Genomic DNA, 24,120 nt, shown 5'->3' with positions numbered 1-24,120 from the left:
AGAGAGAGAGAGAGAGAGAGAGAGAGAGAGAGAGAGAGAGAGAGAGAACGTGAGGATGAATGTTAGAATGTAAGGAGAAGCGAGCGAAAGTAGTCGAGTAATAAGGATCATTTGTGAAATCGAAAAGGGGTTGAAATTAGTCCCCGGATATTTCTTACACTCTTGTGGCCAATGTATTATAACATTGACAGTAAATATAATATGGTTCACTTTCCTTGTTCTTACCAGCGAAATTTCGAACACCCAAACCCTTTTCCCTCATCCTTTTCAGGAAGTAATTAAAGGTTTGGTTCAAATTTCCCGCGAAATTTAGTCCATCTGCTTCGTTATAATAGAGGGACGCGAAACTTTTCTCTTGTTTCAATAAATAACGTTTACTCGTGAAAGCCCCGCGTCCTTTCATCTAGCTCCGTTCCACCGCGTGGCCAAACAGAAAAAGAACAGGTGAGAAGAAAAGGTGAAATCCCGTCTATGGAGAGTCGCGCGACGAAAACGGGGAACATTCCGGAGACGCCTATTTAAACGAGCCGCGGAGATAAGAAAGAGCCTCGGAGCCAATACAAATTTCCGGCGCACAAAGGCGCCGTAGAGCGAGATAACCAACTACAGTCTTTTAAGAATACAGGTACTCTGAGGTGGCGAAAGAACTCTCGCTACTCATTTATCAAAATCAAATGTGAAATACACACACACACACACAAAAAAAAGAGAAACGAAACGAAATGTGTACCCTACGTTCGATCTATACATGATTACATACTCTGTTAGGTGATTTAATTTAATTTTTTTAACGACACTGATTCTTCTTAAGTAAACTTCTGGTTACTCGATTTTTTTTTTTTTATTTATTACGCTATCGAACCCCTTACGGGATTATTAGCAATATGCTCATTCCTGAGCATAATGACAAATACATTGTAAATTAAATCAAACAGTACACATTACAGAATTAAACAAATTTAAACTTAGATACAATTACTATATAAGCACAGTATAAATGTTAGTATACTAGAAACGATATATGATTTACGACGATAAGCCATGAGATTTTAGAAACTTGAATATAATTAATAAGGGTTGAATCATTGGTTTGCTGAGGAATAAATCTATTGTATGAAGCGGATAAAGTCCGATTTTACAAAGATTACGAATCATGTTATTCCTATTGCGATTAAGGACGGCAGAATGCATTGCTATTAAAACAGCTCTACAAACAGCCAATAATTACTCCAATGAACACGTATTTATCTATTCTGATCGTTTGAGAGGTTTACAAGCCTTAGCCAAAGGTTTCATTAATGGAAAGTCTAATCCGTACATATGTGACATCCTGAAGGTTATCGAATCAGGCTTTAACGATAGGAGAAATCTTTATTTCTACTGGTTACTCGATTGAAAATACATAATTACTTGTTGTTGGATATTTATATTGAAATAAATAAATAGACAACGAAGTAATTTTCCACTGGGTACTTGTTTTGTTTTATTCGTAATAAATAAATAGACAACGGAGTAATTTTCCACTGCGTATTTATTACGAATAAAACAAAACAAGTACCCAGTGGAAAATTACTTCGTTGTCTATTTATTTATTTCAATATAAATATCCAACATTTGTTTAACCAACACGCCCTTTCTAGCGTTTCGATATCCTTTCCCATCCCCATCCCATTCACCCTCTGCTTCTATGACTATAATCTCTATTACAAAATGGAGTAGTCTTACCAAAAAATGAATCATAGCCATTGATACAAGGCAAGGAGTATCCGAAGCATCGTTACGTAAAGCTAACCTCGCCATTAACATAACCCTGCCGCGGAGGTTCAGCAATCCAGGTCCGAGAGATCGTTGAGAAACAAATCCCAGCGGGTACATCGATACGTACACCGGTCGGTGTAGCCTCAAAGGAACGCGAACTAGACGGAAGAAGAAGAAAAGGAGGCGCAGGGAGGGGAAGAAGATCCCGAAGATGAGGCAGAAGCGGCGCAAGAGAACGAGATAGCGAGCCTCGTGAGAGATTCCGGTTGTTGTACGCTTGCAGGGTCGGAGGGGGTCTTAATAAGGTGGAAAGAGGCGCTTTCGTGCCGGTGGATGCACGAAGAGGAGACCCATAGAGGGATCCGAAGGGCGGCAGAGTTCACACCTCGCCTTGAAAAGGCGCCTTCGTGCCCTCTTCCATTCCTGTATCCTTCTTCGTCCCTCTATCGTTCGCCGCGTCGTTCCCTCCTCGATCCTTTCTTCCCCTGTCTCGCGATCCTCCTTCGCCTTTCGTTCTCGCTCCCTTTCGCCTCTCTGGCCTCTCCGCGCTCCGCGGATTCTACGTCCATCCTCCTGCGCCTCTTCCACCCTCTCCAGGCCTCGTCCTCTTCGTGTTTGCCCGCCTCGTTAACGCCTCGCGGCCAGAGCGGACGTTGCACACGCAGCTATTTACCGGCTGCCTTTGGCTCCCTCCCCCTCCCGTCGAAGGTGAAGGTCTCTCCGACGCGCAGGAACACGGACAGAATAGTTCCGAGGGGAAACCGCGATACGTATAGATGGTTCGGTGGAGAAAATAGCTCCTTCCTTGAAAACAAAGCGGTACCTCGATTGCTGCAGGAAATGGAGGTGGAGATTTTTGCAACAATTGATATTCAAGTCGATGCAATTTGCCGCTGCCCGTCAGAGCCTTGAGACCCGTACCGGTGCCACCCCGGCGCCCAAATGCGAACACTATGCGAACACTAGTCAATGGAATGAGTAAAAGCGGTGCACTGAACGAGTCTACCCATGCAATCGAGGTAAGTAGGATATAGAATATTGATAAAAATTAATTTTGAAGTTAGGTTCCATAGCAGGCTTTGCAGCTGCACCTTCTCAACGCACACGTGTACTCCGATTCTAGAAAAGGCGAGGCAAGTGGAAAAAATGTCCAGTTGGCAACGAGGAGGAGGAAGTGCAAGTTTCAGGAGGGGGAAGAAGTTACCTGGTACTAGCGAGCACAGGTGGTGAAGCTACGCTGTTCGAGCGAGGTTTCTTCTTTCTACTTCGAGGTCCTCGATCGTTCCTATGACTACTTCTCTACTGATGGACACTTCGCATGCGTTACGCCGAACGTAAAAAGTAACATTTCCGACGCAACCGTGAACCGAGAACAACCGCGTCGCGAAGAATATTTCAAGTTGTCACAGCGGCCGGTGGCCGAGCACGGCGAAGGCGAGACGACGCGGAGAAGTTTCGCACAGGGTACAAGAAAACCATTAGCAGCCGCCATCGTCGGGGCAAGAAGTTAAATTAATTACCGGGGTTCCGAGCCGAGCATCCAGCTGGAGGGAGCAGGAGGCGCAGCGCCAGAAAGGAGAAGGGACCAGAGCAGAACGAGTGGCACCGCATGCCTGTGAGCATTCCAGTCCCGTCCGCGCTCCGATGACTCGCTTCGAATTAGGACAACACGAATAAAGGGGCCCCCGGCGAACGGGGGAAAAACCGCCCCACGGGGCCCGGCGGCATCGCATCGTGGAATTCCAGGCCGTCCCCGTGCCCGTTGTACCGCGCCTGTACCGCGAAAAATACGGCTGGTTTTTAGAAAGCGCGCCGAGAATTCGCGGACCAGAAACTTGGAGAACGCGCCTCGGCTCCATGGGACCCGTGATTTTTCCTTGGAATCACCGGATCTGCTGTTTAGGTTGCTCCTGATAGGGTTGTATTAAACTCGGGCTGGTGGAAAGAACCCAAATAACGATGGAGGACAGGCTGCTGTGCTAGAGTTACATGGGGTTCCTAGTACTTCTACGGATTGTACAACGAAATGGAACTAATTGTTGTAGCCATTGGGTCCTTGAGTGATTGCGTGGGAGAGAGGATTATTGTCTTCAATGGTCCTCCGACTTTACAGGTTACACGGTCTGTCTAAAAAGAAACCGAACTTTTGCTATAAAAAGAAAAAAGTACAAGTAAAGTTTTTACATACACGTTTATTTACTTAAAATAATCTCTCTCTCTCTCTGCGTCAATACAGGGTGTAGACCGCGTAATTAACATTTCGAAGGACCTCTGCAGCTCCTATTTTGGTACCCCGTTTACTACGGAGGTTACAGCGGCATGAATCTCCGAAATATTGCTATAATGTGTCCCTTTCATTGGAATTTTTAATTTTGGGAAAAGAAAATAATCGCAGGGAGACTGATCAGGCGAGTAGGATTTTTCTTTTTATAGCAAAAGTTCGGTTTCTTTTTAGACAGATCGTGTATAAGGTACAAGAGTATCCCGTTGTTGGTCATTCGTTCGACTTATTATTGGTCGAATGTGTGTCCTTAAGCTTTGAACGACCCGATCAGAGGATAATGGAATTAATAATTATTGGTTTGTCTGGAAAGTCCATGCCGATTTTTGGTGGATGGTTCAGGTCTGAATAGAAAAGTTAAAAGATTGGAAGGTTGTGGAACAAAATAAATATATATCAAAATTCAAGTATGCCTTTGAATTTTTCTTAAAAATTGCCACGAGCTTTCTGGACAACCCACTACAAATTACCTACAACGTGTTGCCTTTATATTCCATAACGCCATTATGGAATCTTAATGCCATTTGCATCGCACGAAAAAGTGGAAAATTCGTTCTCCTTACCAATATTTTATTTGAATTCGATTACCGAGTAAATTATACTTGGCACACGTGCCCTAATGACGCAAATGGTTAATGTATTCGTTAAATTTTGAAGTACTCTGTACGGTGCAACCTCGATTGTACGAATTTCCGTCTACGCAGAAAAATAGGCGATAGCGTCACAGAAATAAACAGAGAGCTTTCCAAGGAACCTCGGACAATAGCTCCCCGATTTCAGGGAACTTGGCCAATTTCTTATCTCCCCGCTTCTCGGTTATCGGAAGTAAAACACGCCAGGAGAAAGTTGGAGCGAAAACATCAATATTTGGCGTCGATCCCCCGAAAATTCGAGAAATAGTTAATGAAAACTGTCGGTGAACCGTTTAATAAATCTTGAACGGGTCGCGATGGACGCGTCCGTTCGCTTCGAGGAATTTATATTCACCAGATTCCGGAGGGCCGTCGCGGATGAGTTTGATAACCGGGAACGATGAGACTTCGAAGTCATCGTGGAACAAATTACCGTGCATTGGATTCCTGAGGCGTTATCGGGGATCTGGAGGAGTCCGATGATACCGGATAGAAGCATTCTTGGGTTGGGTATCACGTGGGAAATGTGTCTTTGATACATTTTACGAGGAAACGGAGGATTCTATCGACGTATCTAACGGTGATCGTGAATAGCGACGAACGCTAACATCTTACACATCGAACTATGGAAATTACGAAGAACGCTAAACAAATGAGATTGTCGAATAGAGCTAGTAGGAGGCTAGCTACTAAACGATGGTACGCACAGAATTCTTCTATTTCGAAGGAAATTCTCGTTCAAAAATACGTTTGTCTAATGTTCTTAATCTTTTCAGACCTTTTCTCGTACAAATGTAATTTCATTTTTAGGATTAGCACGGACTAAAATTAAAAAATTCTGATAGTGTAGTTTTCGAGGAAAACTGGTCTTTCTTCGCGTCCACAAATAAGGACATTCGCCCTAAACGATACCGTCGATGATTTGTAAATTTTGTGTCCTCGGTTGTGGACTCCAGGTCTGAAAAGGTTATCAACACTTTTTCTACTTCCGCTCTGATTTTCTTGCAGCGCAGTTGCGAGTCTAATATTACAGAGACAAACTGTATTCGTGGTCGTGGCATAAAAGGAAAGGAAGATCCTTCGATTTAAAATCGTTTGTCCTCGATGAGTAATCGGTGTATCTTCGAAGATATATAACGACGCGGCGACGTCAGCGTAGGCGTCACCTTGGAGGGTAGTAGACGCACGAAGAGGAAGACGAGGCTCGCAAGTGACGGAACCCGAGTGGTTTATTACTCTCAAACATCGACTGTTGCCGCGATCTTACGAGTCTATGTTGCATCTCTTCGATTCTGAAGATCTCAACTGAATCATGCGTATCGTCGAACCGTTCTTTTTACGTCCTTCGATGCAATATTATATAACTTGAAAACGATTGCTAACGTCGGAGAGAAATTATGCGAGTATGTGCGTGAAATTTACGATAGATTCGTTTCGAGAATTATATATCAATTCAAAACGTGTACAGAAAACCCTCGAGGAAGTCGAAGAAATTCGAGAGAATGGTCCGAGATCGAAAGTGTGAATTATTTTTATCTAAAACAGATTGCGATGTTAATTCTGTTGGATTAAGACGCAAAAAAGGTTAAATTTGTAGAGTTCTGTTATATTAGATGCACGTCAGAGGGCGAAGAGAATCGGAAGGAAAAGGAGAGAACTAGCCGGAAAGAAGTAGAAGGAGAAAACGCACAAGGGAAGTGGTCGGTCGCCGCCCCATTAATTAACCGCCCCTCTTGTACTTCCCCTCCCGTTGCTCCTCTTCCGTTCCATCAAGGGCGCAGCCATTCACAGCTTGCTACGCCGATATCTCTCCCCCTCTTTCTCTCTGTCCTCGCCTCTGCTTTTCTCCTTCTACCGTCCCGATGTACCGTGGAATACCTTTGGGATACTTCCAACGAGCGATTAATTATATCGAACGACCGTGCCAGAGAAAAACAGAATTAATTACAAATTACCTACAATTACCTGGCTAAGCGGCGTGTCGACTATTAACTGGGACACTTGACCTCTCGGCTGTCGAATTTCGTCTCGAGCCTCCATTTTGCACCGGCGATTATTAACACCCCTCGGCACTACTCGTAATTGATATTTTTCTTTTTCTTTACGTATTTAACGTCGCGTTAACCTTTGGTTATTAGCGACTGTCTTTTATGCGGTTATCCTTATTGTTAGATATTGGCCAAAATGTGTGCATCTTTAAGTAGCTGGATTATTTTGTACAAGTTTTCTTCTGTGCTCCATGCTTCCTTTAAACTAGTGGGCAGTTTCTGTTCTATGCGGAGTGGTTCTGGATTTTCACAGGTAAATATTATGTGTTCTATCGTTCATTCACAAGTAGGTGTTCATGCGCGTAATTTTGACTTGTTCTATTCTGTTGAGGTGTCTCGTGGGTGATTGTCCGAAAAAGTCACTCGATATTTTATGGATATTTAGTATCTCTTCGGTTTTCAAGATATCGTTCCAATAACGCAAACGCGTCTTTTAACATCTTGCAGAAGGATCGGTATTTCGTGATTTGTGGTATTATTCGTTGCTTCCATTTTTTTTTTTTTTATCATTTCTCCTGGTTTGAAATAATCAACTGCCCTCTGTTCGAAGAAGTTAATCCGGAGAAGGTGTCCGCCATTTTCAGGTCGAACCTCGTGGCTCTCGCTTAAAAGCGTGTAACTATCCCGACTCTCGTTCCCATAGGCTTTCGCGATGTTTTCCCCCCAATTCAAGGTGTAAAATTGCAATGAAACATTCTCAAGATTGTAACAAAAGTCTGTTAGCCGTGATTGCGCGTTCGAGCGTGATCGAAAGCAATGGGAAGCAAGATTCGTTGGAAGCAAATTCCGCGGCGATGCGCGTCGGCGATAAAATTGAAAATATCCGTTCTCCCAGCGTTCGTGTCATACTAAGTTACAAACGACGCTGGTCGGTGGTTTATTGACGCGAGCGGGAGAGGGGGATAATATTTCGCGAACAGATTCGAGATAAGTAAGACGGCGAAGATTTAATGCCGTTAGGTACGGGTCCCACGAAACGTAGGCATATACCAGCCCGAGCCATATCGTCGAGGACGATTACACGGCGTGGAAGCCATTGTTGTCTTCCTATGGAAATTAATTGAATGTATTTGAATAAGCGCGTTGTTCGCCGCTTGTTCCTACTTGCCCACCTACGCCGAACACGCGCGCGCCATAAACCGAGGCTCCGATCGAACTTCTACAGGATGCTCCAACCACGCGACAGTGGGGCTCCATGAATCCCTCCGTGAAACGATTAACCCCTTTAGGTATTGCCCGATATGTGACTCCATCTTATTAAACATCATTTCATTATTGTAGCACTTTAAGTCACTGATTAATTGTCTGCAGTCGATTGTAGTTTATTATAGTCTCTTGGTTTAAAGAAAACATTTGCTGTAGGAGAACACTATCATTAAATTACCCTTTAACCCTTGTTTTCCTTCAATAAAGGATGAAACGAAATTCATGCGATACAGCCAATTTTATTCCTCGAGAAAGAATTTATTTCTAAATCTACTGTCCATGAATTTTATTACATATTTCTAAAAAGCATCGACTGCTTATTTAGATCAAACTTCATCCAGTGGATGATTAAGTACTGTAACACGAAAGTAATCCGAAGTTATATCAAAAGATTAACATAGGAGCGGTGGATGCCACGGGTCAGAAGAAAGAATTTTGCTCATTTCCCATCCCTGAAGAGGATAATATGTTTCGTTGAATACTGCTGTCGGAGTTGCCCGAAGAGAAACGCTTGGAAAACCGTTCCTCGTTCAACGTATATTCTAGTCCCGTGCACGTTGTATAACGATCGCATAATGCAAATAATTCTGTGCGTACCTGTAGTGCTACGTGTAATACGCATACTCGGGGCCAGCCGCACTGGGTTCCCAGGCCATAATGCATTGCAACAGATAGGACATTGTGTTACTGTAAGGGCCCTTGCTACGGCGAGTAGAGTCGCCTTCTGTACAATGCACAATAGGCTTGTACCGTGTATTATACAGTTATTTGTTTATTTATTAACCACTGGACCCGCGCTTTGTCCCACTAGGAAGAATCCATTAGTTCGAACGCGACGCGAGACTATCGGTATTGCTACTAGGCTATTCGAAAAACTGGTGGAAATTATTTTACAAGTGTAGAGTAGTCGTAATAAATATCAAAAGTTAGAATATATCCTTCCGAGAATAAAACTATCGTGTAGTTTCAGCCTCTGTGCATTTATGCAAATAAATGGTTTTGGTATTATTGGAGAACCTCCTTAATTCTTCAAAATAATAACTTCGAGGTTGTTTTTAGAGCTCGACAACCGACAAAGTACGATTAAGTATATATAATTTACGTTTGTAATAAGATAATGCAGTGGTAATACTACGTGTGTCGAGGTAAATTGGAATAAATTGGTCGGTTTCGAGCGAAAGTCAGCGTCGTAGTAATTTAACGCAAATACATTTCAATGTAAACGAAAATTACATATATCGCAAGTATGTCGTCGAACCCCCGAAGCGAGCATTTTTTCAGGCAGCCGAACGAACGTCATCGGCACGCCAAACGATGGGCGGAAGAAATAAGAGGTGTCGTCTCGCCACTTCTTCGCCAGCGCGCATGAATTTCAAATTCGATAGCGCGACCGGGCGCAATTTGCGAGTGTTGAGCCGCGAAGAAAAATAAAATTGAAAAAGAATCAAATTGCGATGAACGACGGGAAGCGATTTCAGATATCCACCCCAATGAACTAGCAAGAAATCTGTACAACGTAAACATATTCAGAAGATTAAGCAAAGAGCATCCGAAAGACCTATTACCCTAACATGTCCCACCATGATACAACAGGTGAATTCTAGTGAGATAATTAAAGAGATAATTACAAAAAAAGAATATAACAAAGTAAGAACGAGGATTTTTATGAGAACGCGTGTAAATATCCATCCAGGAATCGATTTTCCACGTCGCCGGGCGACGAGCAAATTGCAGAACAATCGAGAGAGGGAATTTACAAGGTTAACAAAGGCACGCCGCCTATCTGAGGGCGATAATCGCAAGAAATTGATAAGTTATACGAAGGTAACGTGTAACCGAGAAGATACGACGTCGACGATCACCGAGCAAGCAGTAGTAGATGAGGGAGATGAGTGACCGAGGAGAAACAATAAGAAGGATGAAAAAGAGTTAAAAAAAAGGGGGGAAAAGAAGAAGAAGAAGAAGAAGAAGAAGAAGAAGAAGGAGTAGTAAGAGCACGAGGGCCCAAAGGAAGACCAGGCAGTGACGATCCTTTCCCACGTCGGTCATCGCCGACCTCAAACTGGTCATCGGATCCCCAGTTGCAACGGGAGGAAGGAAGTGGTCGAGAAGATCATTTTACAGCGAAGACCGTCCCATATTTTGCAAAACTTTCTTCTCCGGGCGGCCTACCCCATTCACGGCAACGATCTCGTCCTCTTCGCGGCGTTTCTTCGATGAGCGAGTACGAGGAACGCCTGGAACGTCGTTCTCCAACGCGTTCGACAAATAGCCGGGCTCGCGTCGCGTTTGCCATCCGCTTGGATCGATTTTAACCCTTTCCACTCGAGGCCTTTTTTCCCTGGTATCTGCTAGCGACTCGAGATGCTTCCTTAGCATTTTATATTGCCACGAATGTTAAGCTTAGATTGCTTAACACTCTCTACTTCGAAGATGTATTTGCGATCGCGAATTAATTTTAGATTTGGGAATCGAGTCACCTTTACTTCACCGACGATCACTGTACTTAGGAAACTTCGAGTTCTAAAGAGACGAAACCTGAACAAAGATTATTGCTGGTTGATTTACTGGGTCGAGCCTGATGATGACTGAGAGTCACCTCTCGAGTGCAAAGGGTTAATCCTCTTTCAAATACCATTCTGTATCCAAGAAAGACGTGTGCGACATCGCTGAATGTACTTGGCAATCCTGGTAGGACTTCGCTCCCAATAGTGGCTGCTAAGAGGAATCATCTACTGACCAGTGGGTGCAACTCGCGTTGGCAACTAATCAAGGAACTCTGTTGGAAAATTCACCACGCTGAGCTAAAGTTTATGTCAGCTTTCTGTATAATACGTAGGAGGGCTCCGACTAAGGCCCACCGCAATAACGCGACTCCAGATACGTTTCGAAGCCGATGGCACCCGCGAATGGTGCAACAGCGTAGCAAGGTCATAGTACTCGGTATCGTCGACCATTTTTACGATTCAAGGTCCGACGTAATCGCGATGAAGTCGTCCTGGCGTCACGTACCCGAGGGTTTCGACGTTAAAGCGAGCATCGACGAGGGTTTCAACGCGTGGAAGCGAGGTCCGCCATAGGAACGAGCAGCGCCATGACGTTCTTTTGACCCGTTTGACCCCATGCACACTTCTCACGATGCATTATGGCGGCCGCCTCGGGGGCCCTCGGCCCTTCCTTCATCCTTTCCCCGTTGAAACTCGGTGGACCAACCAGATTACGTCCCTCTCTTTCTCTCTCCCCTTTTCACTTGCTCTCTGCCCTCGCTCCGTCCCTTTTCCATCGGCTCTTCCTCGTCCCGTGGCCTCTTTGTCCCTCTTGTTCTCACCGTATTATCCCACATATAATCGAACATGCTGCGAAGGATGAGAAAGCGAGAGGGAGAGAGACGGGCGAGGCGAAGGAAAGGCAAGGATACCAAGGCTTTCGCTTCGTGCTCCTTTGGTGTCTATACGCATCCTGGTCTGCGGTTTCTACATTAAGCACCGTGCACATCGAGATAGGCATGCCTTGCACCGCGAGACACCTCGGGATCTGGCCGATGATTAACGGCGAGAAATCGAGATGGTGCCCGGTTATGGGAGTTACGAATTCGTTCCTTCGACGCGCTTTGCTTAGGCTCTCCTGATCGCTCGCGATAGGGGATGCCTCTAGTTGAAGTAGTATCTAGTTGTTGGATATTCCTTGGTGCTTATCTTTAGTGTTGTTGCACGGTACTTCTTCAGTAATCAAGTGTTTCGTTGGAAGTAGGTATAAATTCAGACGAATATTAACCCCCAAGACTTATCAATTTTGTGGCGTTGAAGCATTTGGAAGTCTGATTTTAAATAAAAATACAATTTTCCATGATTTCGTACGCGTGGGACCATCAAATGTGTTGAGGCACACGTTTGAATCTGGTCGCGAGCCTCTAAGCAAAGCTTGCTACAAACATGGCGAAGGGTAAGCTGTAACCTCACATTCAATTTAATTCGTGTGTTTTCTTATGCATTATTAATCCAGTGTACGATTCCCAATCTACCAAAACAAACATCGACTTGAAATAATGTCAACACTCGAAGCAAATCGATAAACAAACACAAAGAAGTAGCAAAAGAACAGATCGACCAACAACATAGATAACGCAGAAATTAAGATCTGAAATTGCAAAAATTCTTAACGAGCTAGATCGTGCAAAGACAAACAAGATACGAAGCACGTTGATCAGCCCACTATTATCGAACAGGTTATTATCAATCGTCGCGACATCGAACGAGATTATCAGTCATTCTGCAGATTTCGCGAATTCTTCGAGACCCTCGAGTTCGCTGATCGTTCGTGTCGCGTCGATGATGTCCGAGATCGCTTCGAGAGACAGCAGCGCGAACCGACTCGGCGGTGGAGCGAAAGACAAAGCGAAGGAGAGAGAGAAAGGGGTTGTCCAAGAGAGGAAGCGAGAAAGAGGTAGCGATTTGTCGATGTAAACGCATGAACGATCGCATCGGGGTTAACGGAGGTAACCCCGACGTCTGAGCGCTGGAAACAAATGCCCCTGGGATTTACGATGTTACGACTTCGAAGATAACGGCTCGCCAAAGCGAAGAAGAAGCGCACGGGGTTTTAAGGCGAACGCTAATCCAGCGCGTGCGCGTTAAAAACGCGCCACGAACACGCCGGGCAATAAGTTAGACGTCGAAACGTCGGATCCCCTTGGATCACGCGTGCACGCTTCCGATTGCAAAACTGCACACGATAAAAGTATCGCAGTACTGAGAGAGCAGTTTGAAAATACTGTTTGTTTGTTTCTTTTTTTAAACAGAAATAAAAAACATCCAATTCTGAATACAATTAACCTTTTGCACCCCTAGGGCTACCTGTACCGCCCAACCACTTGAAGGCGTTCTATTCCTATGGCCACCTTACAATTCCTTACAATTTATCATTAAGTATTAACGAGCGATGAGTGTCTAAATTCATAATACTTACGAGCTCGATATTCTTAAGCAATAGCGTAAAAAAATACGTCAGTTGTCCATTATTTGTTTCAAACATTTGTTTCGCACAAATAATCAAATGTAGGAGAATATTTCTATTAAACTATTATTATTTGTGTATGATTATATTTGGTTAATAAAAATCTAAAATTCTAAATTCTGTGTAAAATTGCCGGTCAACGATGTGTTAAATAGTGTAAATAAAAAACGAGTAAGGATAAGGTAAGCATAATCGTTATAAATAAATACCCACACCCACACTACCACGTGGTATTCGAAGGGGTACCTCATCCAACCCTGGGCGCGCATTACTAAGCCACGGTACGAACCGCGGGAAATACGACGAACGATCGCAGATCGACGAGACGCTGAGTTTCCAGGATCCTCTTCGATATTTATCGGATATCGACTTTTCACCCGCGGACTGGTTCGCCTGATCGATCACTGGCCAAAGAGAAATCGCGGGGTAAAAGCGTTTCGAGCCACACGATTCTTCCGAGACGATCGCTCAACCACTCGCATTGGAATGACATACATATTTGTTCCTGGCAGATCCGAAAGTGACGTATCACGTACGTCGCGTATAAATGGTGGGACGCTTAAAGTCACGAGTCACCTGGACAACTTTTTTTATTTTCAAATTAAAAGAGCTCACCGACTGAATATTACAAAACATAGACGTCGTAGAATCCCCTGTCGGCTAAAAATCGCGACAAGAATCGACCGTACTCGGACATTAACTAGCGACAATAGGCGCTTGAGTTGCGATACTTGAGCCATAACTCAACGCCGACAACGACAACCACGCCAGTGTGGCAACTAATCTGCGAAATGAGGGTATAATAATCTTTCCCAACTAGTTGGTTGGTTGACGCGTTTAACGGGGCAAAATATATCGTTACGTTCTGGATTCTCATCGATCAAGATTATGTCGATCGCGAGACGGAGAGCCTCTTGTCGGGCAGGGCGCGAGAAATCTCGCGGTTACCGATGCGTTACGCCACGCTGATAAATCGTTACGCGATTGTCCAGTGGACAGGGCTGGGTACACCTATTCGACTGGTCCGAGCCATGGAAAATAAATAGTTGGAACGTGCGATCGGTTGTATTAAATGCGCGTCATAAATTCTCGCGCGAGCCGCGAGACGTTCGCTCCGTCCCAGCCGCTCAGACGTACGCGATCCACGCTTAGTTTTCCTGAAGCTCGTTTTTCCTCTCGCCGCGAGTGATTCATGGCCTGTCGCGGTTTGCACAGATCGAGGACACCGTTCGCGATTAATAAGCCGTTGTCGAATTAAATTGCGACAAAACGGCGCTGCGGTCACGACGACGAATGGCTCGATAAAGTTGCTGTCCGGACGTTAAAGACCATTCTAATCCAGTCACTTTGCGCGAGCGGACGACACTTGATGATTTGCGGGACAACCACTGACCCTAGCTGGTTTACAACTGACCCCGTTGGTTAAATGGAACTTCAAAATGTCATTGAAGCAAATTAAAAAAAGATTTGTTGATGCTATTACTCGTCGAAGATGGGCCTTTCGACGATTCTTTAGTTCGCGAATGAATTACTGCCTTGTTTATCGACAATCGTACTCGCAGATTTAAAATTCATGATTAATTCCTATGGAAAATGAAAGTCGCGAAGACCTGGAAATACTGCAGAATCCCGTCAACGATTATTCCGCGGATTATTCTGCAAACGGAAGACATGGCGTTTCTCATTGAACGACTGTCCCTTCCGCTAGTCGACACAATGCAACGAACGGGCCTTGCATGCAAATATCGAGGTGGCATTGCAACTGTGAAGTATGTTTTCCAAGATAAGGTACCGCCAAATAAATTTACGGTTACAGATAATAACCAGACAAGTTACTTCGCTTTCAGATCTAACCTTTAACACCGTCGACTGCCACACTGATTCGCATGGAAGTGTCTACAGGGTTGAAATGTTATCTCGAGACAATTTTAAACTATAGAATCTAACATTTGACGTATTATTTAGTTTTGTGTTTTTGTCAAAATTTACGAATTCTATTCAGAGTTGCCGAGGTTCCAAAGTTCCTTAATGAAAATCTCTGACGCCCATATATGGCCGACGTGGCGTTCAACCGAAGGAAGGACACTGATTCACATGAAAGTGTCTACAGGGCTGAAATTTTCTCTCGAGACCAAACTATAGAATCTAATATTTGACGTGTTATTTAGTTTCGTGTTTTTGTCAAAATTTACAAATTCTATTCAGAGTTGCCGAAGTTCCAAAATTTCTAAATGAAAATCTCTGACGCCCAACGCGACAACGTTGGCATAAAGAAAAATTCGACAGATGCTTAGTCACAGGGTTATTCGCGATCAACGACTCAGGGGCGAAGTGACTCCGCGGGTATCGTGTTCGCGACGTTCACCTTGACTTTGCCTCTATCGTTTCTCGATCCATCGACGGGAACGATAACGTCGCCGTCGACGACGTGACGGGATCGCCGGCTAAATAGCTGCTTGAGGTCAGAAACGTATCACGTGGCGCCACGTGCGCTCATCGGGTTACCTGGTTGGTCATTGGCCGTCATCCGACACCCGTTGTAAGTCACTGCGACCGGCTGCGAACCTGGATCAGCTCTCGTGTGCTATTCCTTATCTCGTCGCGATCGTCTCGGTCATCGAGACGCTCGATTGCGACCGTTAAAGCGCGATGTGTCGCGAGCTCGAGACTATTCAATGGAAATGAAGGAGTTGTTCCTTTCTTCCAGGTAGCGCGAGAGGGTAATCATCCTAGAGCACGCCTACCGTTTTGCGAAGAAATCTATTTCGAAAGTCTATCTATTTCGTTTTCGTTCAACGGAAACCGAGAGGAGACTGGAGGATTAATCCAAAGGACGTGATTCCATAAATAATGAACGAGAATGTTCTGGACACTTAAATTTAATCACAAGATTTAGGGATGAAAACGATAAATGTCAGATTAAGAAACGTATCTAATAGGGCGAAAATATAATACAATAAAAAAAAACACGGGGAGAAATATACACAAATAGAGGACTTGGAAATGTTTCCTTACTCGAAGAGGCCACGAAAAGCTGAAGTTTGAGAAACACTGCTTTAGACAGTAACGACCAGAGCAGTGTACATACTCACTCAGCGTTGATCACTCATCCGACACCTCGATCGCTCCAAAGTAACTCTTAATTATTGACAATTAACTCGTCACCAATAGAACGAATCGATATAATTGATAGATGACGCCGTGTATATCGAATTTCGATCGATCCTCCAGCGCCGTTTCATTTATCACTCCACGGATCCCCGGGTGAAATTTCTCACGATAAAAAAAAAAAACGAGCAGCGTTCGTCGTAGAGAACGGGAGATCGGTTTCGACGACAGGCGCGATCGATATTGAGAAATCGAATGATCCTCGAGCGTGGGGTATCGACGTTGGTTAAATAGAGAGAGGGGGGCGATGGCAAGAACGAGAAGCAGGGCTATTAGGTTTATTTGCCGTAATTGGGGGAGCTTTAACGCGCCAAACCAAACACCGGTTATGGCCGCCATAAACCTACCCACAATCACTTAGAGCTGGCGCACGGTACGCGCTTTTTCCCCTATTTATTCCGCGCGACCTGCGCTACTCGTCCTGCGATTACCAGGACAGAAGCACCACGGAGAAGAGGCCGAAAAGACGAAACCAGAGCTGCTAGCAATTTGCTAACATTGCACTACCAGTGTACAGTAGCTCCGAAACGGTCGCAATTGCGCCAGTGTTCTCTAATAATGAGAAAATGCTTTCTATTTTGGCACGAGGAAGCTTTAATCATTTCTTTCAACGAATTTTTAAAATGTATGTACTGATTTTTGTATAATCTTAATATTGTACATTTCCTTACCAAGGAACTCTGACATGAGAGTTAACCCCTTATGCTATAACCACGTGTGGTGAGACTGTGGTGTATTGTTCGGGACAAATGTAAACATCACATTTTGGTCCCAGGGTGTTGGAGCTTAACTCCTAGCTTAAGGAGTTAAAGACGATATACAGTCAGTCCCATAAATATTCCTACCTTCTATGTCTATTAAAGAAATCTGTCTAAATTATTCGATAGGTTCGATATTTTCAAATCAATGTTTCATTATAAATATGTACACGAATCAACTTTACACTTGTATATATATATAATATAATAAAATATCAAACCTATAATTTAATTTAGACGGATTTTTGTAATAGACATAAAAAGTACGAATATTTATGGGACTGAAAATAATAAATATTCAGTAACTGAATCCATAAATTTTCTATTATTATTGTTATTCACATCGATCGTAAATAAACGGAAGGCGAATAGTTTAAAAATCGATCTCCCATCGTCGTTTGCACTCGCGACAACTCGGCCCGGACGTTTTTACCCCGACTACTCGAAAGTTGCAAAAACATCGCGTTACTCGTTGCGCTTAAATTTGTTAGTGAGCTCTTCGCTAATTGGCCAGGGTACCGTCGCTTTACGATCGTTCGGATGAAGCGTACTCTCGTCTGACACGAGATTCATGCTCGCAAAACACGGCGTTAACGAGCGCGCCAGCAAGTCAGCGACGGATCCTTTCGCTCGGGAGACATCGATGCCTGGACGCGCATGATTCGATCCGATGCGGTGATTCTCGGCACACTCTCTTCCACCGTTCGCTTCGAGAACGCGATACATTAGTAACTGTTATATCTAATGCAGCTTAACTATGTATGTAAGGATAATAACAACTGTGTTTACTTGGACATGACTATAAAATTTGTGGAAAAATTCTGCTTTCTTATAGATAAATGATACTTGTGCACTTATTTAGCTATTTGATGGGTATTATCATCGGTTCTCGTTGAGGAGGTTCAAAGTTTCGAACGATATAGACAGATATCTTCTCAGACAGAATTATTTTTTTCTCTCGTAGTAGTGTAATTTAATTTCGAGGGTTAACTTGGACTAAAATTAGTATGGAGAAAATGAAAAAAAGAATCCTAATAGTGTAGTTTTCGAGGAAAACTGGTCTTTCTTCGTGTACACAAATAAAAACATTCACCCTAAACCTTAAATTCTGCGTCCTCGATTGTGGACGCCAGCTCTGAAAGGTTTAATATGTCTAATAATTATTTATCTTGTTTTTGCTCATTCAAAACTCTGTATTCGAGTATTTCTGTAAGTGTTCATATATGCGAGAATGCCCATAACCATCCGACATTATAAAACTGCAAGGCTATAAAAACGTAAGAGTCCACAAATGAATATTTCTATCGCACAAAAAAAGACCTACGTCAACAAGAATCGATGGTTTCTGCGGCCGACACGAAATAATCGTCCGTGGAAAAGGACGTTCACGCGAAAGTTCATGGTTTATTTTCCGACGACGACCTTTGTCCCCGCGGCGTCGGAAAACGGCAGATCTTGAAATAATATTTGAACGAGTGAAACCCATCGTCGCGCACGATAGATCCGGCGCCGGTTCAATGTTCATCCTTTGGGCCACGTGTATCGATAAAAGCGGACCCTGATCCCTCCGCTGATTTTTGCGAAACTCGGGAGTAAACACGGACTCCCTGGAAGGGAAACTGGCTGGAGACGGTCCTCCAGCAGGGATGGTTTACGAGCGGAAACCGGGACCGCGAGCAGCCCTTTTGTTCGCCGCGTCCCACGAACGTGGGACTTACAAATTGGAATACAACGGGCCCGGAGTTAGGAGAATCGTTTCACGCATCGCGGAGGCGCCAAGTGGAAGGCAAACACCGATAAAAACTGCATGAATAAAGCACTAATGGACGCTCTATGGACAGGGAATAAACATCGACGAGTACTTTGAACGACTATAGACTGGTACAGGTGGCGACAACAGAAGGATCACTGTTTTCTATTTCTTTTATTCGACCGTTCCTCCTAATCTCTCGATTACCGTTCGAACCTACCGAAACAATAGAACCTAAACCTTATATATTTTTGGCGGAGCCGTCAAAATTCACAGCTACGTTTACTTCATCCCGAAAATCACCTTTACGTTCTCAATTCCAAGCCTGAGTCGCCCAAGCGCGAATCACCGACAAACCAGAATGAAAATATAACGAAAAGAGGTTCGAGTACGTAATTTGCACTTTCGTAATAAAGGATAAAAGAATGATTATAAATTCAGGGTACTTGTACATGCAAATTTCGATATTCTACTAAAGCAATGAAAATAAGAAATGTACATATTATACTGTGTCATCTAATATACTGACATTTTCATGTATGAATCTATTACGGTAAAAGCTTCTTTGGAATCAACGTTGTTGGTTTTGACACGTCTCTCAGCGAAAACATTTGCTTTATGCAGTGTTATGCAATCGCTCGTGAGACTTTTATGCCTTTTATGCTTGTATCTATCGTAAGAAGAAATATATCGGTATCTACGACAATTATTAACGTTTTTTAGTCACGAATAGCACGGATTCGCGCGATTCAAAATGCGAAATTAACGCGAGGTAATTTTTGAACGGCCTCTAAGTGGTGTTCGGGTTTCAAGTGTCGGTCCTGAGCACGCAAAACGTATTCAGGAGCGATCGGTGTCTCTTATCGGGCGGATACTGTTTCGCGTGAATCACCTGACGACGTTTAACGACACGCAGTGGCTAATTTGTCATACGGCCGCGGAGCACGGTGACACGCGTTGAAGTAATAACACGCGTCGCGGCAGTCAACGCGCCTCGAATGTGTACTTATGTGTTTATTACATGCGCTGATTAGAGAACTTAAAATATTATCCAACGAGAAAGCCTGCAATGTACATACAATTAACGGAAACGATTGCGTCACTTAGGCGTGCACTCGAAATATTGATAAGAAGTTCGGAGGCACAACCGCGTCTCCGATATAACATGCTCGTACAGCTAACTCTCCTTTACATTTGGGAATCAGAAAGAAAAGAAAAATGAGTACACGAAGAGAATTTTGGTGATGAATATAAATAAGAAAAATTACAAGGAAGAAAGCTACGAAGAGCGAGCAAAGATTAAAGTAAAAATAGCTTGGATTTGTTTATGAGAAATAGAGAAAATTTGAGAAAATCTCGGCAGTGGTCTAATTTAGGTCGCCATCCCTTCTTCTCGAGCGCAGTGAAAAGGTTAACGCGCCCGTCAGGCGTACTTTAAACGCCAAACGCAATCAACCTCTTCATGATCGGGAATCTGGAGCATCCCCTGGCGTTCTAGCATTCTAATTTCATCGGATATGCTTGCCAAGTATCGTTAACAGAAACAGATGGCAGTGTAACAGAAATCTGGGAAACCAGCGACTAGCGTCAAATTCTTTCGACGTTGAAACAATAAACCCCATGGCGGACTATTTAAAGACGCGAACATTCTCTACCACTTAGAGGTGGGCAAAAATTTCATTTGAATAACAGATGACGTATAGAAGCAGCGGTATTTCTATAGGCTATTTAAAAAATAATGTATCAAAAGCTGTTTATCTTTCATTTATTATTCAAAATAATTATCTAAGTAGGAATTTCGTCCACCTTCGATATCGATAAATCAAAGATTTCGACAGTCGCTGATTTCAATCGAGCACGGCGCTTATCGATCATGGTGCCAACGTACGCCTTGTGACTCGAGCAAACGAGGCAAACAAAATATTACGCGTAGGTATTAAACGGCTCATGAAAATCACGCTCTTATCGATACCAGTTAATCGATGATTAGCCATAATCACTTTATCATCGACAAAACAACAACTCGAAATTCAATTTCGTATAACCTAGCGATCTAATAAAAATGATATCACTGTTGTAAAATTATAGAAAAAATAATCCACTCGATCTACGGACAAATATTTGCGACACTCAACATCCTTCGTCTGCAGCCACGTAGTCTTCGCACGGTGGCGTGTCGCGGCATACTAGTTAAGAATCACTGTCCCAACGAGTAACCTAATTTCTTCACGTAGGCCATTTGATCTACTCAAGTGTACAGAAAACTAGGGGTTCTGAGTATATTGTTCATGCGTGAATCACCGTACTATTATCGGAAACGAGAAATGTAAAGGTCACTGACTGCACTCTTTCTAGAATCCTCTAGTTCCCTACTCCTACGTGAACCGCGTTCTAAAAGCAACAGCAGATTCCGCGAAGCAGTGACGCGACCAGAAGTTTCAAGTGCAAGAAGAAGTGCGAAATTTGTGTATACCTGTATTTGGGTTCACCTCATCAGTAGAAAATATTCACCTAGATGACGTTCATTCTCGCAAAACTGCTGTCAGAAGAAAGTCAATCACCGTGCATTGACAGTTGAGTCGGATGAGTGTAAAAACTGGAAGATTATCCATCTGGTATAACGAGATTCGCAGTTAATATTAATATTTCATCAACTGCTGATGAGACGATCGTACCTCCTATATCTGATTTATTTTCCTTCGGTATCCATTCGGATATCCATGAATATTTTTTTAATTCGTTTAGATTCTTAGGAAACAGTGAATACATTTTTATTCTCTTTATATTCTCGTGTCACTTCTGGTTGGACTACTCGCGCGAAAACGTTTCACCCTGCAAGGTCTGCGGGCAGAGTCGACTCTGAGATCGACGGATCGATGGGAGCGACGATACCACCGACTCCTATTGACGAAATATCTCGATGATTCACCGCAGATTTCAAGGACAACCGTTTTTATCGCAAGTTAGGTCTAGGTTCTTTATCACCCGATGACACTACACGAAAAGACCCTCGCGAGACATGACGAATACTCCAGGGACGAAGGCACAATGGACCCACGTAAAGCCTATCACTCGAATTTACACAAAACAGCTACTTGGAAAATTTCTATAATTTCGTAAGTTCATGACTGGTTCGCGTAAAAATTCCTCTAAATTTCGCGATGACATGCAAGGATCGGATTACCGATTAAAAGAAACGTTCGATACGATAAGATAAACTTGAATCGAAGATCACGAGGTGGAAGAGCCCGTTACTACAAAAGAAGGGTGAAAGTCTCGAGCCTGGGCATGCGAGGCAAACATTAAAACATGGTGGAGGCTCCATCGTGATACGAGGATATATGACATCTACAGGACCATTTACAAGTCGTCTCGATCGTTCCTACCTCGTGTACATGACAAATTGGCGGTAAAGCATAACAGAGTGGTTTATTTGATCAGCGGCTGGCGATCCAGCCATGCTCTAGCGATGAAAGTACTTGTCGACTCACGGTATCCAGAAATTTCCTGGTATACACAGCGCAGAACACTCGACGAGGGATACCAGAACATTCTAACACCAAATCTCAAAACTACGGGGATAGTAAATGACTGTTATTTACGATCGACTTTCTACCTATAGATCCAGAATATTCTACCCACATTTCTTTTGCATTTTTACCCTTGGAACACCTACAGTCAGTCTCATAAGTATTCGTACCCGCTATGTCTAACGAAGAAATTTGTCTAAATTAAGAGGTTTTATGAAATTGAGAGGTTTGGTGTTTTCAAATAAACGATTCGTTATAAATATCTACGTAAATAGACTTGACGCGTGTATATATTTATAATAAAAAGTTTATTTGGAAACCTCAGCCCTATCAATTAGTTTAGACGAATGTCTGCGATAGACGTAAAAGGTACGAATACTTATGGGATTCCTAAAATGTATTCCGTTTCGTTGGTCACTGGGTACGAGAGATACTCTGAAAGGGTGCCTAAACGCAAGAAGCAGTAAGTTATTCGTTCACCTGTGTCATAAGACGATCAGCGCCGGTGCCCTCCTCGTCCTTGAAGATGATGTCGGCGTTGTAGTTAGGCACGAGATCGCGAAACCTGGAGTCGTGTCTGGACACGCGGCCCTCGCTGAGCCCGCTGGCAGGCAGCGTGTTCTCGCTGACGTTGGGCACATGCTGCTTAAAGACCAACGGCGTGATCTTCTTGAAGGGCGGGAGTCTTCCGCCGCCCCTGCCAGGTCCGCAGGCTAGGACGAGGCCGCCGTTGTCCAGCACCGGCAACCAAAGACCGAGTATCAGCAGTAGGACCTGGAGAAGCGAGGGCGTCGCGCCTCGTCTCCTGAGAACGCAGTGGTGGCTCGCCTGAAGGCCGCGACGACGATGATGATGGTGCACCATAATCACGCGGCTCTGACTCGAGGACGACCCTGACTCTGGTCACTGGTCGGCGATCCTCGTGTACGTTGCCGCAGACGTCGTCGACGGTACCAGCGAGTATTCGCCACCACCACCGCCTATCCTCCTCCTCCGCGGTTGACGCAACAACGGTGACCCAGACGACGACAACTCGAACGACCCGCTGCCTCTGCCAGTCCTTCTTCTCCTCCACTTGCCACTGACCTCACTCACGCTTAACCATAACCAGGGCATCACACACCCCCCCCTGCACGCACTCTTATCACCGCTGTGACCGTCGTAGCTGCGTCGGAGTATCGGCACCCGCGGGGGTCAACGGTTCGTGATCTTTATCGTGGTATCGGGATCGACGGCGATCCACCGGCGCGAACGAACCGCCAACCGATGCGTCGATAGGTAAGAGAATCTCTCACCGCTGGTCCCCCTTTCTCCGTATCTTATCAGAGTCGTTTTATTACCGATAAAAACGAACGCGTGCTCGCGATTTCTCAACCGTCGCGAAGCTTCCCCGATCGACGCGTTCACCCTACATAACGGCAATCGGGAGAAAAATCGTCGCTTTCGTCACCACCACTCCCTTGCCGTCGGGATGCGAATCCTATCTAAACGAACCGCGTTCTCCAGAGATCGCGGCGCGCACCGATCGTCGAACGATGGACTTGTCGCGCAGAGGTGCAACGGCGATTGAGACCCGACTCACTTGACTGAACTTGATATTGCGAAGCGCGGTCCGGAAGCTCTCTAGTGCACGTTTTCCGGACGAGTCGGTGGTGGGAAATGCGTGATGGGTTTCGGTGGGTACCCTGCGTTGTTCCTTTGGCCTGGTTGGGCTCCAGGGTGCCCCTCTTCCTGCCCCCACCAACGTGGCCAACGGCCGGCCGGGCTGCTGGCGCTGGTTGCAGCTTAGCTGCTGGCCCCCGTGGGGCTCTCACGGCCTCCGGAAGGTGGTGGTGGACGATCCTCTCCCCCACCACGAAGGTCCTCCTGGTACACGGCGTTGACGTCACGGGGCCCGTCGAGACTCCATTGGTCGGGGCGGGGCGTGCGATAGGTGAACGAGGACAGGTGCGCGACACGGAACAGAGACACCGTGG

The 24,120-nt window shown here is 44.5% G+C and overlaps 1 protein-coding gene across 1 annotated transcript in view; it reads right to left on the bottom strand.

Moving 5' to 3' along the window:
- LOC128875293 (sonic hedgehog protein) overlaps nucleotides 1–23,714 on the bottom strand; it is a 59,080-nt gene extending 35,366 nt beyond the window's left edge. Inside the window, exon 1 of the mRNA XM_054120752.1 lies at nucleotides 22,625–23,714. Within this exon, the coding sequence (XP_053976727.1) occupies nucleotides 22,625–23,008 (384 nt within the window). The 5' untranslated portion in view covers nucleotides 23,009–23,714. The remainder of the gene's footprint in view (nucleotides 1–22,624) is intronic.
- Nucleotides 23,715–24,120: the final 406 nt, after the last annotated feature.

This window comes from Hylaeus volcanicus, chromosome 4, assembly GCF_026283585.1.
Source record: "Hylaeus volcanicus isolate JK05 chromosome 4, UHH_iyHylVolc1.0_haploid, whole genome shotgun sequence".
Taxonomy (NCBI): domain Eukaryota; kingdom Metazoa; phylum Arthropoda; class Insecta; order Hymenoptera; family Colletidae; genus Hylaeus; species Hylaeus volcanicus.
The sequence above is the reverse complement of the archived record's forward strand: the minus strand, read 5'-3'. Positions and strand labels throughout refer to the sequence as shown.